Below are 17,412 nucleotides of genomic sequence, written 5' to 3'. Positions count from 1 at the left end.
AATTGTAAAGATAGGTAACATTACATACCTGGAAATGGCATTACTGTCTACCCCATCAAATGCATCTTTCCAAAAAGGATGACGTAGTAATTGAGGCCAGCTCATGCTAAAAGACAACAATAAACTCACATGAGCAACTCTGGAAAAATAAACCACTCCGTACAATAAAATGTACTTCATACATAGTTTCATGTAATAAAAACAAAACAAACTAAAATATTTTTTATATAACAGTGGTGGAATATAATTTTATCCTTTATCAATCTACTAATATTACAATGTATCTGCATAATGTATGTTTTACCTGGGTATGCTCCATATAAGTAGTGAATTAAGGGACTTCATACTTAAGTCAATGTGACATTTTAGTCTTTTTTAATAAGTCTGCAAAGTGTAAAAAAATAAAATAAAAAATAAAAAGTTTTTTTACTTTGTCATTATCAGGTATTGATTGTAGATGGCTGGGGAAAAATACTAAATAATTGTAGCTTACAGAAATACAAATTTGTACTCCTAAAGCTATAGTACCCTAACCACCATTTAGATGACAGGGCCCCCGCTGCAAGAGTTAAGAAGGAGAGTTTACTAACCTTTTCTCCCTCATAGTGCTGGTCTCTAGCATGTCACTACCTCTATGGTTGAGACTGAGATCGATGATTTCAGCCAATCCAATGCTTTTCCATAAAAAAGCATTGGAAGGCTAGTGTATCAGTGCGGCTAAACGCTGCACTGTGCAAATCAAATGGTCTCTCTGAGACTGATAGAAATAGCAGAGTTTTACTCCACAATTACCTCAGAAGTGTCTCTGGTAACGGTCTAAGTGACAGCCTGCAATGTAAACTTTGCCTTTCTGCAGAACCAAGTGGTCTGGGTGCTTATAGTTTTCATTTAAATGGTTACTCCATCCACCATGGCCGTTTCTGCTTTTAGTTGTGGTCGTAGTGGTAGGAATCTGTATGTGAAGTGTTTCTGCTTGAAGTGAATATTACTCTTTTGTGCTGGGCGCTAGTTACACCCCTGGTACAAGTTCCCGGCTGCCTAATGTTAAATCTCTGCAAAAAAATAAGTCTGTTGCCAGGCCACACTGCACACTGGTAACAGGGGTAATGATCTACTACCTTATCTATAAAAAAGTATTTGAGTGGAACACAGAGAGAGAAGGAGTGATGCAAAGTGTCGGACGGGGAGTGGAAGAACCTCGCCTTTTGCTGGATTGTCGGTAAGTTTGTTAGACACCTTTAAAGGCCTCAGAGAAAACTCCACACCATGCTACATAATCTCTGTGCCAGCTTTCAGGCAGATTACTGTGTAATAATGGTGGACCTGCACCAGGACATTTAGTCCATGCGAGAGAGGACAGATCATGTGGAAGCCATGCTCAACAAGCTCTGCATAGCCCACAATGAAATTGTGGATAAACTAACATACCGGACATCTGAGCACAACCGTGTTATAGCCAAAGTGGAGGATGCCAAAGATAAATCCCATTGCAACAAGGTAAGGATGCGCGGCATCCCAGAATTGGACTCCCAGGCACAATTGCAGCAATACCTGACCTCACTGTTCAAGGTCATCCTCTCTCATACACAGAGCCCACCGCCTCCCCAAGCCTTGTAAGTCTGTTGTAGACTAGGGAATGGCACGGTCTTCAGTCAGGGAAACAGTGTAAAACCCCTGACAGTTTGTTACAGAGCTCTCCAGGACACTCAAAAACCCATCAAATTCTCATACATGATCAAATGGGAGTCAGAGCTCCAAACGGAATTCACTGCGAATCAGTGAAGCCAGGCATTAGTACACACAAAGGTGGCAACCAGAGGCATGGATCACCTAGAGGCAGCATACGAGTTGTGGATCAGGTGGTACTTGACCCCCCCCAGGGGCTCTCACATATATATGCCAACTTGACCCCCAGATGTTGGACATGCGAGGACCAATTGGGATTTATTAGCCACATATTTTGGTATTGTAAAATACTTCACCCTTCCTGGGAACAGTTTAAAGACATTATCATTACTATGACTGTTACAAACTGCTATTTGTAACTGGCTCTTTAAATGATAAATTGCCCTGCTTCCCTGGGTTGTGGAGAAGCCTATTTAACAGCCTCCTTCCTCACGACTATGGCCCCTGGGAGATAGTGCCCCTGAAACCTTATGGACTTTTATTGGGTGTGTATGACCCTTTAAGAACCGTCTGGGGACATATTGTGACTTTGGTGAACAATACCCCTTTAAGACTATGTCCCCAGACCTGTAAAATAACTTGTCCCTGGCTTTCTCCCACTTGGTTCAGTAAATGGGGCTTACTGAACCAAGTACCACACAGGCGGACCACCCAGAAGTGGAAATGTGCAGGCAATTTACCTCCCAGGCTGTGAGGTTACTGCAGGTTAATTGCCGAGCGCTGGGTGGCCGCAGTTCGTGCAAACCAACACGTGGCGGCGGCCATCTTTGTTCATTCGAACAAAGTCAGCGGTATGTGTAGCCAAATTCATGGAACTAAAATGGGCTACACATTTCCACGAACACCGCTGACCCTTACCTTCTCCCATACTGAACTTTCAGCTGCAGAGACTAAGTCCCGTTCGAAGATTCGAACGCACGTTCGAATGGGACTTCGTTGTTTTTCTGCATGAAAAGATGGAGATTGGATGTATGGTTTTAAAGTTACAGTGTATGTGTATAAAATGTATTTTTCCTGCTTGTGATAATTATGTTAACCCATTGTGTACCATAATTATATCACAGGCAGAGGGGAGGATTTTGTGTGTAATTACTGGGAGTGTTTTTCGTGTGTGATTGGTTCTTTTGTAACACCCTGTGGGTGGTCCTATCCAAGGGGATCCTGCATAAAAGAAGGTTCTTTTGGTGCCAATAAAACAGAATGACTTGTCCCTCTAACTTGCAGCCTCGGCTCATGTTTGTAGGGAGCAGCTATAATCACTTCAGGGATTGCTATGCTCTGCATGCTCCCTTTGCTACGGAGCTCTTGTTCCTGATCCTGCTTCGCTCTACAGAAGGAAGAGGTTCACCTCCTGGAACCTGGAGCCTGGTCGTAGGTCCAGGGCACAGAGCAGACGGTGAGATACCAGCCCAGCAGTGGTGGTTCGTGGAGCCAGCAGTACTTATGGTGGCTACGCAGTAGTTATGGTGTCTACGATGCTGATGGTCCTTTAGTGAGCGCTAGAAGCATCCTTTCTACGGTCCAACTTCCAGCCAGCCTGGAGGCAACCGTAACAATGACAAGGCACAATCTACCACTACATATAGAATCATCTATTAACATATATTACCAAAAGTATTATGCAAAGTAGAGAGATCATCAATCATACAAATAATGATAGCTGCAAAAAGCAGCAATGCATCCTTTCGGAAAAACAAGCAGGCACCACGATAGTCCATGGTCCTGGAGAGACTTAAGACCAGGATATATGAGGAAATGGCCCATAGATTAAATAACACAACCCATATCTTTGATCAAAAATGGGCAAAGTGGAAATCTGTGTTGGCAGCTTATGGGGAAGTAGATAATGATTCATGATTTCCATACGTAGCATGAACCACTCTCAGAAATTAACCAAGGGCCAGAGTACACCCGGGGCAGGTCAGACATGCTCACCACCTTCACAAGTGGTAGTGGGGAAGGTAGGGCAACTTGGGACCAGTGCATACAGGTTTAAAGTGCAACCTTCTGTTTACTGCAACCTTTGTTAATTAACATTTTGTTGTTATAGTATTTTCTTTTTCCTCTTCTTTTCATTTATGTTTCAATGTATCTTACTTAAAAGTTATGAGTTGATTACTATGGACTTCTCACAACCAATGGAGGCTCAGGCCATGAACAGTACAACAATGTAAAAGTTGCATATTATGTGTCACATCGCATTACAGGTTTTGTGACACATTATTGTAAACCTCGATGTACACCATCAACTGTATTGTGACCTTTCAAAATCTGCAGATTCTTTAATTGCACTGAGGACCTAGCAAGGGACACCAAGAACCTCACAGGTAGACCACCATCGAAAACAGCATTACAAATGAGCACCAAACTACGAGTTCTTCTAAACAAATACCAACTCCGTGATGCATGGGGAGAACCCTCACCTAGAAAATGAGACTACATGTACTACTCCGCAGCCCATCACAGATACTCGCGCACATGTAACTGTGCCTAGCTAACCATGGCTTCCATTCAAAACATATCGTAGGACCATGCAGCAACGCTCACTGCATTCTCTACAGCTAGGAAACTAAATGAAGCTTTACTTACAGACCATGCCAAAAAAAAGAATACATCACAGCCGAAGATATAGTTCACTACCTATGTAGACTGAAAAACGTATTATTCCCAAGGCAACCGAGCAGGAAAACTATAGGCAACCAAACAAAGCAAAAAAAAATCCATAACAAAATCCCTTATTTTTCAACATCCACAGGGGTGAGGGCAACCAAACCAACTATAGTGAATGCATTTGCTAATTTCTACAATTAGGTTTATACTCTTGCTTACTGTAGGGAGACAACAAACCTATCCCAGTCCAACCTATATGCACACCTACCTAATGTTGCTATCTCTACAGCCCAAGCCCAACAACTTGACGTCCCTATTACGATATCGGAAGTGCATTTGGGGTTAGGGCTAACCGGCGCGACATACCGCCAATGTTTGGCAAGAAGACTGGAGAAATTGTTTCCTGGCAAAATGATGGCACTGCGATGGCATGACAAGAAAGATGTGTACCTAATGAGTACAGTTCATAATACCACCACTGTTATGGTACGCACGAAAGGTGGGAAAGAAATCATGAAGCCACAAGTAGTGATAGACTACAATAACACCATGGGAGGTATCAACAGAGCCGACCAAGCAATGACATTCTACCCAGCAATGAAGAATCCGCAAAAGAAGTACTACAAGAAGATTTTCAGGCATTTTCTTGAGCAATGCCTACATTCTGTTAAAAAAAATAATAAAGGGGGGCGGAGCCAAGCAGCCAAGCTGAGCAGACGTGCTGAGTCCCAGCTCCGAAAACGACCGAAAAAAAAACAAAACTCGGCGCGTCTGTCTCCTGGTTAGCTCTTAACAAGCAGGGGAACACCCAGGCGACCAACCTGCTACCACACATTAGCAGATCGAAAACCGGGTGCCACGTTCAAGCGACTGAGGCCTAATGGGGCTCGAGGCGGGAGGGGACGGCCGCTCTTCCTGTTCACGGCCCCATAAACAGACTCTAAAGCGTGCTCAGATCCTACCCCCCACCCACCCCCCACCGTACCGGTGGGGGTCATCCCGGTCCGCAACAACCGTCTGGAGCAGTCAGTATGTGTGCAGAGCAACAACCCCGGAAAGCTTCTCCTTCGTGGCGACCACAAAATGGCGGCTGCCCGCTCACCTGAAACAGCGAGCCTGCAACCAAGTCCAGGGCATCACTCTTGCACCATCGTCGACTCCCAGCATCGGCTGGAACAAATATTCAGGTGCTTCTGGGACAAGGTGCGGAAGCGGATGGAGCAGACAGCATGTCAAGAGCTCCCGACAAAAGTAATGCTTGACCGAGAGCAACGCGGAGCGAAGGAGCCACCCTCGGGCACAGCGCCATATTACTCAGCTCCTGTTAAACCAAAGGGCCCTTTCGGGCTGAAGGCCACGAGGGTTCAAACCCAGAGGCATTACCCACACAAACGGAGGTGCAAGCGCCACAAGCGGCGACAGACCACCAGACACTCCAAAACCTCCACAAGAGGACGAAACGCGGACTTTTACAGCAACCGGGCTTGTGGCACAGAAATGCCGGTCAACATAAAAGCCTGGGGCAGAAGGGGAACCCCCACCCGTACTTACACCGCGGCGGTACCCAGAGGCACACAGATGGGCTCCACCGGCATACCACCAAAGGGAATTAGTTGTGCAACGACATACAAGCCGACTCAGAGAAAGGTGCCGATACGGACCAAACCTGGACTCCCTTTGAACACTCTGCTTCACTGGCCTCTACATGCGCTCAAGGCCCTGAGGGACTGCATAGAGGATTTCCTGCGCTTCCCAATATCAGGAGTCGGCTAAATATGGACTTAACATGCCCTTCCGTGCCTAGGTTACCGGACCCGCTATACACCAAGTGATATAACTCATGATTCACCTTGTTATCTCAGCCTTTGCTCTATGTCACTCCACCACACTCACCTATTAGCCTGATATCTTCCTGTCAGTTACACTCTTAATCTCCTTCAGATAGGATAATCTTGTGTACAGCAGGATTTCTCATGGTTACACAAGTTTACTTTTAGGTTAGTTTGCATAGCTTGTATATTCTCTGCATGCTTAATCATAACGCTTTGGATTGTTCTCACAATGTATGTTGTAAGCCACCACTGTCTAGATATCAAAACATAGCCAATGCATAGATCTAGCCTATATCAACCATATAGCTACCTACACAAGCGACTGTTTCTACTTGTTATTATTATTACAAAATGTTCCTGTTCAATCTGTGCCCCGCATGTTGAGCGTGGGAAAAGTTGGAGGACTGCTTTTGGGGCACCTCTTAGCTGCCTGTGATAAATCTATGCACAACAAAAATAAAGAATAACAAAAATAAAAAATAAATAAATAAATAAAAAGACAAGCCTGTGATTCATTCTGAATTAATTTGAAAAGTTGCGGAACGTATCTTTGTGAACCACCAAACCAAATCAATGGTTGTGAATAGAGCTAGACATCGTGCTGTTGGCGTTGTCAACCCAGAACGCTTGACTGGTCGTCACTTCATGGACTACATCCCACCAACCGAGAAAAAGTCAGCACCTACAAGTATGTGCGTGTTTTGTTGTTATTTGAAGCAAGATGACAGTGGAAAGAAAATCAGAAAGGAAACCATGTCCCATTGTCCTGATTGTGAGGTCGGACTTTGTGCAGTCCCCATGTTTCAAACTTTTTCATACTCGGGATGTTTACTAAACCAATATGCAGTGTCTAGTATTACAGTGACTAATATTGCACCCTTGTTTGGACAAATTTCAGTGTTTTTGGTTTGATTCCATTATTAAATTCATTATCATATTGTTTTTTATAATTTTGTGTTTCAAACTTTATCATACCCCGGATGTCTACTAGACTCTTGTTTGGACAGATTCAAGTGAGTTATTCCTAAGAATTACAAGCCTACACTATGAAACAACAAATTTCCATACAAAACAATGTACAGCTTTAACATTCAAAAATGCTGACATAATCAGACTGCCAGGGAGGTTGAACCTCCCTTGGACGTTAACAAAGATGATCAGAAGTTCTGTACTCAGCTGACCTTGAGAGGTAAATCTGCAATGCCCTTCTTACATCCAATTTATGCCATCTAAGTTCCTGTGGGGAGGTGCCATTGTTGCAAAAGGATGGTAAAATGATGGGTTGATTAACGGCTTTAGAAGTTATCACCTCAGGTAGAAATTATGTTTTTGGATGAAGCACAACTTTGTAAATGTGAAACACAATAAAATCATCTGAAGATGACCGTGCTTGAAGCTCGCAGACTCTCTTGGCAGAGGTAATGGCAACCAAGAATGATGTTTTGAGAGAGAGAATATCTTCAAAGGAACCTCCTCCAAATGCTCAAATGGTGGGTCACAGAGAGCCTAAATGACTACAGAAAGATCCCAGGAGGGAAAATACAATTCCCAAGGAGGTCGGAGGAGTCTTATTGCCTTAAATAATCTTCTAATTAGAATATGAGATGTCAGATCCTTGATATGAAGAAAAAACAAAGCAGAAAGCTGAACCTTTAAAGTGGAAACCCCCAGGCCTGTAGAAAAACCATCCTGAAGGAAGTAAAGAATGATATCAACTGATCAATGAACTTGAAGACAATGATGTTCCTTACACCAATGTAAAAACTTAACCCAGATCCACAAGTATAATTTAGAGGTGGAACGTCTAGAGGAACAAAGCAGCAGTTGAGCTATGTCATTATGAAGACCGTGATGATGAAGGATCAACCTTGCAACAGCCATGCCGTCAACCTGAACATCCTTAGAGCCTCCAGCGGTAGATCTCTTTTCTATAAGGCTGTTCGAGATTGGGAGTTCCCAATAGGTGGAAGCCATCTTCTTTAAGGCCGAAAACCAACACCTGCTTGGCCAGAAAAGAATTATTGCTAGAACCACTGTTCTGTCTATTTTTATCTTCTGCAGAATCCTTAGGATTAGCTTCAGTGAAGGAAAAATGTAAGCTAGAGTGAACGCCCATCTTATAGATAGAACGTCTAACCAACAGGGATGATCCGCCTTGAACAGGGAAGCAAACATGGGAACGTTTGTGTCTGCCCTTCTTGACATAAGGTCTACTACAGGAACTCCAAACCTATGTTTGAGAATGGTGAATATCTTTGGATGCAACAACCATTCTTTCTGATCCCACTTTCCCCTGCTGAGATCATCTGCTATAACATTGTCGATACCCCTTATACCCCCCCACTTGAAGTGGTTTTGTGCCCATCTCATAATCTCTGCTCATAGAAAACAAAGACTCTTTACTCTGGTGCCACCTTGCCTGTTGATGTACAAGACCATCGTGTTGTCTGATTGTATTCTTAAGGCATTTTTTCTTATCCAAGGTTTGAAATGATGTAGGGCGAGAAGGACTGCAATTACTTCTTTGAAATTTGCCGACCTGCCTCCTTCCTCTGTTGATCAGATACATTGGTGCATAATCGACTTTTGTAAATTCAGGATCCAACCGTGGTCTTGTAGTAGTTTGTATGTAACCTGAAAATTATTAGAAAGCTTTTGTCTCAACCTTGCTATTAGTAGCCGATCGTCCAAGGAGGGGATGATCTTGATACCCTGTTCCCTCAAATACGCGGTTATGGGAATCAGAACTTTTGTGAAGATTATTGAGGCTGATGACAGACCAAAGGGAAGAGCCTTGAACTGAAAATTGTAAGTTTTCATGCCTCTTCTCATGGCAAATATCAGAAACTTTCTTGAGGAGACTGCAATAGGGATATGTAGATAGACATCCCTGAGATCTAATTTTATCATGAAATCCCCTTTTGGTAGTATCTGGGTTACAGATGCAATTGTCTCCATGTGGAACCTTTGGTAAGGAATAAACTGATTTATATATTTTAAGTTTAGAATTGGCCAAAAGGAGTGATCCGGTTTTGGTACCAGGAACAGCCTTGAGTAAACCCATTGGAATTCATGGTTTACGGGTATCTTTTCTATTACACCCTTCTTCAACAGTAAAGACCGTTTGCAAAAAGAGCTTCCGACTTTCAGGAACATGGATTAAAGGAGACGAGGGATTTTGACTGGCCTTCTTGTGAATTGAAGCCTGTAGCCTCTTACGGGAGTCATAATCCAAGGATTGCTTGTAGTTTTCCATTTTGTATAGAAATGTTGAATTCTGACGCCAACCTTCTTGGCGTCAGAAAGGCCCACATTTTTTAGATCTATCACTTCTTTTATCTTCGAATTTTTTATTTTTTCCACTTTGTTGGAAATAGCATGACCTTAACCTGGTCTTTATATTCCTGTGCTGACAATTCCTGTACCCAGGTTTCCAGGAATATTTCCGATATTGAGTCAGGGCTTTTTTTGTTTCCGACATCTGTTTTATAATCACCTCTAAAGAAGATCTGAACAGCTTATCTCCAAAGGAAGATCACAGTGAACTCATTTAGATGCATTATCAGCCGTCCAAGCCCTAAACCATAAGGCTCTATATTTCTCTGTGTGATTGCTTTTTGGATATGACTTGAAATTGTCAATTAGTAGATCAAAAGCTCAGATGCCTGTGTCATAGCAGGGCATCATAAGGAGTGGAACCAGTAATTCTAGGGAAAAGTAAACATGAATGTACCTTGGGCGCAAAGTTTCACATCTGGCGCGAGAGAAGCAGGGAGGAATCCAATTTGCACCTTTTCATGTGATCTGACAAATCACATTTTTCTTGTGGTAGCCAATTTAAGCCTTCCAGTGCTGTAGCCAGTCATACCACCCCTTTTAGGTAACCATTTCAGGCACCCATTATAAACATTACTTTTATTAAAATATTGGTATAATGCATCAGCAAATCTCATAGTCGCCAGGCATGCCACCCAGCCTTGAAATCATGCACACAACATTCCACAGTTTCTAATATAGAAGTACTAAGAGTTTTGAAATACTACTTCATCACTTGGACAGTAGAACTGTGTGTAGAGCTACCCATGGAATTCACATTTGTTTTAATTATCACTATGCCAATAATAGGAGACCAAAAACAATGTTATTCAACAGTTGTTTAACAACAAACTATACATTTACTCAGAAAGTGGTTAGCATGATATTTATATGAAATAATATTAAACACAGAGTATTGACTATTAAGATTTCCAGTTTGTCCAGAACATTAACAGCAATGCCATGTTCAATAGCATTTATACACTTTAATTGAGAATAGTGGACGTCAGTAGTATGATATATCTATATGCCATTCTGGGACTAACCGGAAAAGCACAGGATAAAAAACAAGCATCGGAAATAAAATTCCAAATACAAATAGGTACTGTTACTGGGTTATATAAAGAATTGCAATAGGCACCTACCGTTTGAGAGGATCCTTATTAAGCAAGCGTGTGAGTAAATCTAGGAAGTCTGAAGATGGATTGGCAGCTGATAGTCCTAAAATGTAACAAGTGCAAAATACATAAATAAAATAGATACATAATGCGGCAGAGTACAGTTTTGTGGGTATACAATATTAATATTAGAAAAGACCATTAATATATAATTGCTATTGCAGAAATTTCACTTCCACATTAAACATCAACTTTGCTAGCTCAGCCAATGCTGATCAAATATGGCAGCTACACTTCCACAAAAGCAACAAGCCACACAAGTGGTCAGAACAGCTCATATGGTTTGACAGAAAATTGGGGATGACTGCAGGGAAATGCTGGAACCATAACTACTACATAAGGTTGTATCTGTTATGGTGACTGGAGTGCACATTTAAAAGTCTCTTCCTGTTATTTTTGTACATTGCCACTCTTAAAACCGTACCAAAACATTTTAAACAACTTTTAATAGGAAAATCTGCTAAAATCATCCACTAAGCAGGAGGATGAGTCCTACAACACATGACTTAATATCATATACTATCACACTATACACTATAGTCACCAGAACAACTACAGCTTAATGAAGAGATGCTGATTGGCCAGGGTGGAGTTTGGTTCCTCCCCGGACCCACCTCCTTGACGGAGATCATCAGAAGTGACAATCTCAGCCAATCCAATGCTTTCCATCAATTCTGATTATGTCAGCCAAGGTGGCGGGTTGGGGGCAGAGCCTGCACCAGCAGGCCCGTGCAGCACTTGAAAAAAGGTGAGTTTTTACTATATTTAAGAGGGTAACGGGGAGGGCCAGGGGGTAAATAGGCTTTTTACTACTATAGTGTCAGGAATACACATTTGTGTTCCTGACCCTATAGAGTTCCTTTAATGTACTGTTAACCTACTTTTTGTGTAGTTGTAACCACTATAGCAATGTTACTTAATTTTTGTGGACAGGGACCTAAATCATGTAGATTACCACCTAGGTGAACTGCTACAGTAAAAAGACAAACATTACTGTGATAAGTTTAATTTAGCCTCATGGATATGATGATCATCCAAGAGTTAAGAACCACTGATTTAGAGCATCGACTCAAATGTGTGAAGTCTCATGGGAAAAACAACAATTTGGAAAACAACCATGTTATGTTTAATGTACCTTGAGGTTGTGGAAAATCTTCATTTACAATTTGGTCAATCAGTTCAGAGAAGCTTTCTGAGAAGAATGGCGGGTGACCTGTTAACATTGGTTTATGTTAGTATATGAATTTGCTAAATAAACAACAAATCAAAACTTTGAATTCACTGAAAGAAGTTAAATTAAGTAACAATATGACAACTAAGAAATGTAGTGTCATTTGAGATTTTAAAGATTTTAGATTTTCAGAATTAATCCAAATATAATTTTAAATTGTACCATGGATAATTTTAAAATGTATTATGTACCAATAAACAGCTTTCATGCATTTTGCTGATGGAGAATCAATGGACTCGAAGTTAAACTATCTGTGCAGTTACTTATTCAAGTGCAAACTGTATACACTGCTAAATATGAAAAGTTAAGTAACAAGATGTAAAAAAAAAAAAAAAATTATAAAAATTGCGCTATCAACGTGGAAATAAATGAAATCAGCAAGAAGATTTCACTGGATCCCTGGTAGTCCAGTTTGAGAACTTTGCCCCACAATGACCTTTCATACATAACATCACTATTTGTTGCAGTAAAAATAGATTTTATTAAGACACGGAGGCTCCTATTTGTTCGTGATTTTAGCCGCGCGCGGCGGCCATTTTATTGGTTTCCCGCGCTCTGAAGCTGATAACGCCCCCAACGGCCGGAACTCGGAGTTGGGGTTTAGCGTTAGTGGCGGTCGGACCGCTCACTGTGTCTCCGGTTGACTTTTGCATTCATTTATATTGTGAGTACCTGTTTGTACCCTGATTTCCCCTCCTTTTCCTTGGGGTTAATCAACCCTCCTTTCTAGGTTGTTTTATTCCTCTAGGTTTATCAATTTAATCTGTTCTGTTTAAACCTGTCAGTTTTCTCAGCATAATCATTATGCCTACTGACAAGGATAATCAAAATCCCTCTGGATCTCATGTCCCCATTCAAGAGAGTTCAAATACACCCCCAGCTGAATTTAATACCACTGCTGATATGCAGACTTTATTTGACAGATCTATGTCACAGGCTATGACAAAAGCCTTTACTTCAGCTATGGGACTTATGTCTGATTCACTGTCACAGACACTGACACATGCCCTCATGCAGGCACAGAAATCAGCTCAAACAGCCACTACCTAGGCCCCTATACAGCCTCAGGCTGGCCGCAAGGCATTGACCAAATCAAAACACTCCTCTCTATCTCAGATGGACAGCTATGCACCTGTCACAGATGGCGCGCCTATTCCACCACCGGGCAAAATCGGCTAGGTTATGGAAGAGGGCAAAAGCCCAACTAGACTGAGTCGGATCTCAGTGATATTGAGGAGGAGACTTATCAGGATTCTGTAGATGCCTCGGATCTAGAATCAGATAGTCTGGCTGAAGGTTACGACCCTGACCGAGACCGCACTGCGTCTCAAGCCGATGTATATCAGGTGGACCAAAAAACCCCAGCCCCTGTTTGACCCTGATGACCTGTGCCACCCGCGATCAGCGGAATGGTCACCCTCGGACCATGTCGTGAGATATATTGCATCTAGAGTGCGCAAGCCTTTGGATAAGGCGACACGCAATAAACTCCGGGCAGAATGCCCACGACCCACGGTCCCTGATGATGCTTGCAGAACACCTGCAGTAGACCCAAAAATTATACAATTCCTGAGTAAAACAGGTTGGAAGCCTAACAAAGGCTTGGATTTTCCCTGCGCAATTGCCAGGATAAAGTGTTAGACATACTTGGTCCAGCAACCAAGATTTTTGAGATGGTCGAAGACGACCAGGAGTTGGACCGAGCCGCCATAAGCAGTTGGATCCAAAGACTGATTTGCTTAATTGGCAATGCCAACACTGCGATGGCTACGGAGCGTCGCAAATCAATATTGCTTAAAATTGAACCAAAATTAATTAATATGGCTCTGAATGAGCTGGGCACCCAAGCCAAAGGTCTCCTGTTCGGAGGCAACTACGTTAAGGAACTGGGCTCTTTCGTCCAGACGTTTACTGCCCTGGATAAGGCGCAATCTAACATGTGCAAAGTATTCCACCCTAAGGTTTTTGGTGGGGTCGGAAGAGCCAGGAGCCGCCTGTCCGGCCGTGTTAACAGGAGTTCTTTCAGACAGAACCGAGGCTCCTACATTGGGCGAGCTACCTTCCAGGAACATCGCAACGCCCCGGCCTTCTTCCCACAACGTTGGCGGCCATGGGTTGCTCGCGGACCACTTTTTTGGTCATTTTTCCCCATGTATGGGCACACATTACATCAGATGTCTGGGTATTGAACACTGTAAAGGGATATGGCATAGACTTCCTATCCACACCAATACAACACTACCCCCCACGGGAAATCCATTTTTCCCAACAAGACACAACCCTTGTCACCAAGGAGATACGAGATTTGGTAAGAAAACAGGCCATTACAGAAATCCCTGTGAACACACCAGGGTATGTGAGCAACCTATTCCTAGTTGTCAAAAAAGGTGGCGGTGTTCGCCCAGTGATCAATTTGAAGCACCTCAACACTTACGTAGCATACAACCATTTCAAAATGGAGGGAATACATTGTCTAAGAGACCTCCTCCAACCATCAGATTGGATGGTAAAGTTAGACCTACAAGATACGTACCTCACGGTACCGGTTGCCCTACAACACCAGGACTTCCTGCAATTCATATGGCAGGGCGGGAAATGGAGATTCTCATGTCTCCCGTTCGGACTATCTTCAGCCCCGTGGTGCTTCACCAAACTGATGAAGCCGTAGTCGCCTTATTGCGCAGTCAAGGAGTACGTCTCGTAATCTACTTAGACGACATCCTCGTTATGGGCCAATCTTCACAACTTGCCGAAACCCATCTACACTGGACTCAGACTCTGCTACAAAACCTGGGTTTTCTCGTCAATTGGGAGAAATCCATTCTGGTTCCCACACAACACATAGAATTCTTGGGCCTCATCGTGGACTCTACATCTCAAACCTTACATCTACCAATAACAAAACTGAACGGTATAAAGAAAGAAATCAGACGCACGCTGGCAACGCCCCAGCTCACTATCAGACAATTGGCAAGGGTGATAGGTCTTCTAGCGGCCTCTATACAAGCCATTTTTCCAGGCCCTCTACATTATCGGCTACAAGCTTCCCATTTGAGAGACGGGGTAGCCTACTCGGACTGGATCACCCTAAACGCAGAAGCAAAAGAAGAACTAAAATGGTGGCTCCTCCATATGGAAGCCTGGAATGATCGCGCCATCTTTGGCACCACACCAGACCTCATTATAGAATCCGACGCGAGTTTACTCGGTTGGGGTGCACGCTGTGGGAATGTATCTACAGGTGGCAGATGGTCCGACATGGAATCATCCCTCCATATCAATTGCTTGGAACTTCTCGCTGGATCCTTCGCAATCCGCAGCTTTTCGCCAACCCATGCCCAGTGCTCTATTCTTTTGAAGATGGACAATATATCAGCAGTTCGGTATATCAACCATCTAGGGGGCACGAAATCGAGGATTATGGCACGAGATTTCTGGCAATTCTGCCTGTCACAAGGCATTTCAGTCACAGCAGAATACATTCCCGGTCTATGCAACACCACTGCGGATTGGTGCTCACGACACCTCAGGGACCCAAGCGACTGGCGACTGAGCCCCAGGGTCTTCAAAGAGATCCGGTCGTTATGGGGCCCCTTGGACAAAGATCTCTTTGCTTCCCGCTTGAATGCACAAATACCCAGATTTGTCAGCTGGAGACCGGACCCATCTGCACTGGCAACAGATGCATTCACCCAAGATTGGGCGTCCACAAGGAATTATGCCTTTCTACCGTTTGCATTGATCCCACGTTGCCTACTGCAACTGCGTATGGTGATTGTGACACAGTTATGGCCTTCCCAACCATGGTTCCCTCCCCTCTTAGAGATGGCGATAGATATACCCCGCATTCTCCCACACTTAGAGTACCTCCTCCAGGACCCAAACGGATCCCCTCATCCCTTGATACAACAAGGTCTTCTCCATCTCACAGCGTGGTTGATTTCAGGGGACCTTGGGCAATCCAGGGAGTTTCGGAGGCAACTCTCCAGCTTCTCGAGGGCGCATGGGCACCCGGCACGAGATAGGCTTATAAGTCTGCTTGGAACAGATGGCGTGATTGGTGCCTGGAATGAGATTTGGATCCCATATCGGCTCCTTTGACTTCGATCCTTCAGTTCCTGACTTCACTATTTCAAGATGGCAAGGCCTACCGTATGGTAAACCTGTATCGTTGGGCCATTTCGGCTTCACATCGGGGTCTAGATGGAATCCCGATAGGAAGACAGCCAATGATATGTAGACTTTTACGCGGCATGAAATTTGCACGCCCACCGTTACCACGATATTCAGTATTATGGGACGTCTCCATCGTTCTCACTTTTCAAGAAGCATGGCCAGACAATGCAGTCATGTCTCTGAAACAACTATCTGCTAAACTAGTGATGCTCCTGTGCCTTACATCCTGTAAGAGGGTTTCTGATGTCAGGGCTTTAGACTTTACCACACGCTCCTACACCCCGAAGGGGTCACTTTCGATATTTCTCGAAGAACAAAGACATCATCAAAGAGTGTGTCATACCCAGCGTTTCCAGACAGGCCACTCCTATGCCGGTCAAATGCTTACAAACTTACGAATCTCGTACCTCAACAATACGAGACATAACGAAACATGAACTCTTCATCTCATTCCAAAAACCACACCTTCCAGTTTCCACTCCGACACTAGCTCGCTGGGTTAAGTGGATTATGTCCTCAGCGGGCATTGACACTTCATTGTTCGCACCTCACTCTGTTCGGGGAGCGATGGCCTCCAAGGCCTCCTCGATTGGTTGCCGACTTGAAGACATTATGAAAGCGGCCGATTGGTCATCAGAATCCACCTTTCGTGATTTCTATTTTAAACCTATTCAACACTTTGCGGGAACGGTAGTCTCCCAGCTTTAAACCAGCATAAAAGGAGCCTCCGTGTCTTAATAAAATTCACAGATTTTACTATTACCATGACGTAAAGTCATGATTTTATTAATGACACGGAGGCGAGTATTATCCCTCCCACCCAACCCAAGGAAGGAGGGAATTTGGGTAAGTTGATCTCAAGGTAAGTCCTGACTTGGGAAGTTTGTTCGTAATGTTATAAATGTTTGCTTGATCTTAACCACAAAGGTCGGATTAGTGGTAAGTGGGTGCACGGTAAGTCCTGATATCATGGAGTTTCCCTCCGGTTATGTTTCTCAACCATTACTACGTTTTCACAAAGCGTAAAATACAGACACTCTATCCACAATGCCTGGTAATGTTGCATACATCCAGTTTTATACTAGAATATTACCATATTTCTCCTTTTTCTACAGCCTTACCTACATCTCATTATGGATATTACATTGGTACCCGGATTCATTTTTCTCAGTTTGACGGTGATCATTCTTCGGGATCGCAAATAAAGAGGAATAGGATTGGTTGACAGAACCTATTATGCTGGAGAGAAGAACCTGATTGGCTGTTACCGTTGCTAAGGAGACACTGCTCTCAGACTGTTAATGTTATGTACTGGTTATGTTTTCAAAAAATTGTATTTGCTGCTGAGGGAAATAAAGAAAGAGTGCCTGCATGAGGGCATGTG

At 43.4% G+C, this 17,412-nt stretch overlaps 1 protein-coding gene across 1 annotated transcript in view; it reads right to left on the bottom strand.

Annotated features, from left to right (window-relative positions):
* The window catches only part of ULK4 (unc-51 like kinase 4), a 953,247-nt gene that overhangs the window by 927,411 nt on the left and 8,424 nt on the right, over window positions 1-17,412 (bottom strand). Inside the window, exons 6-8 of the mRNA XM_063452087.1 lie at window positions 11,757-11,834; window positions 10,589-10,664; window positions 29-106 (exon numbers count right to left, since the gene is read on the bottom strand). Of these exons, the coding sequence (XP_063308157.1) occupies window positions 29-106; window positions 10,589-10,664; window positions 11,757-11,834 (232 nt within the window). The remainder of the gene's footprint in view (window positions 1-28; window positions 107-10,588; window positions 10,665-11,756; window positions 11,835-17,412) is intronic.

This window comes from Pelobates fuscus, chromosome 4 (assembly GCF_036172605.1).
Source record: "Pelobates fuscus isolate aPelFus1 chromosome 4, aPelFus1.pri, whole genome shotgun sequence".
NCBI classification, from domain to species: domain Eukaryota; kingdom Metazoa; phylum Chordata; class Amphibia; order Anura; family Pelobatidae; genus Pelobates; species Pelobates fuscus.
The sequence above is the reverse complement of the archived record's forward strand: the minus strand, read 5'-3'. Positions and strand labels throughout refer to the sequence as shown.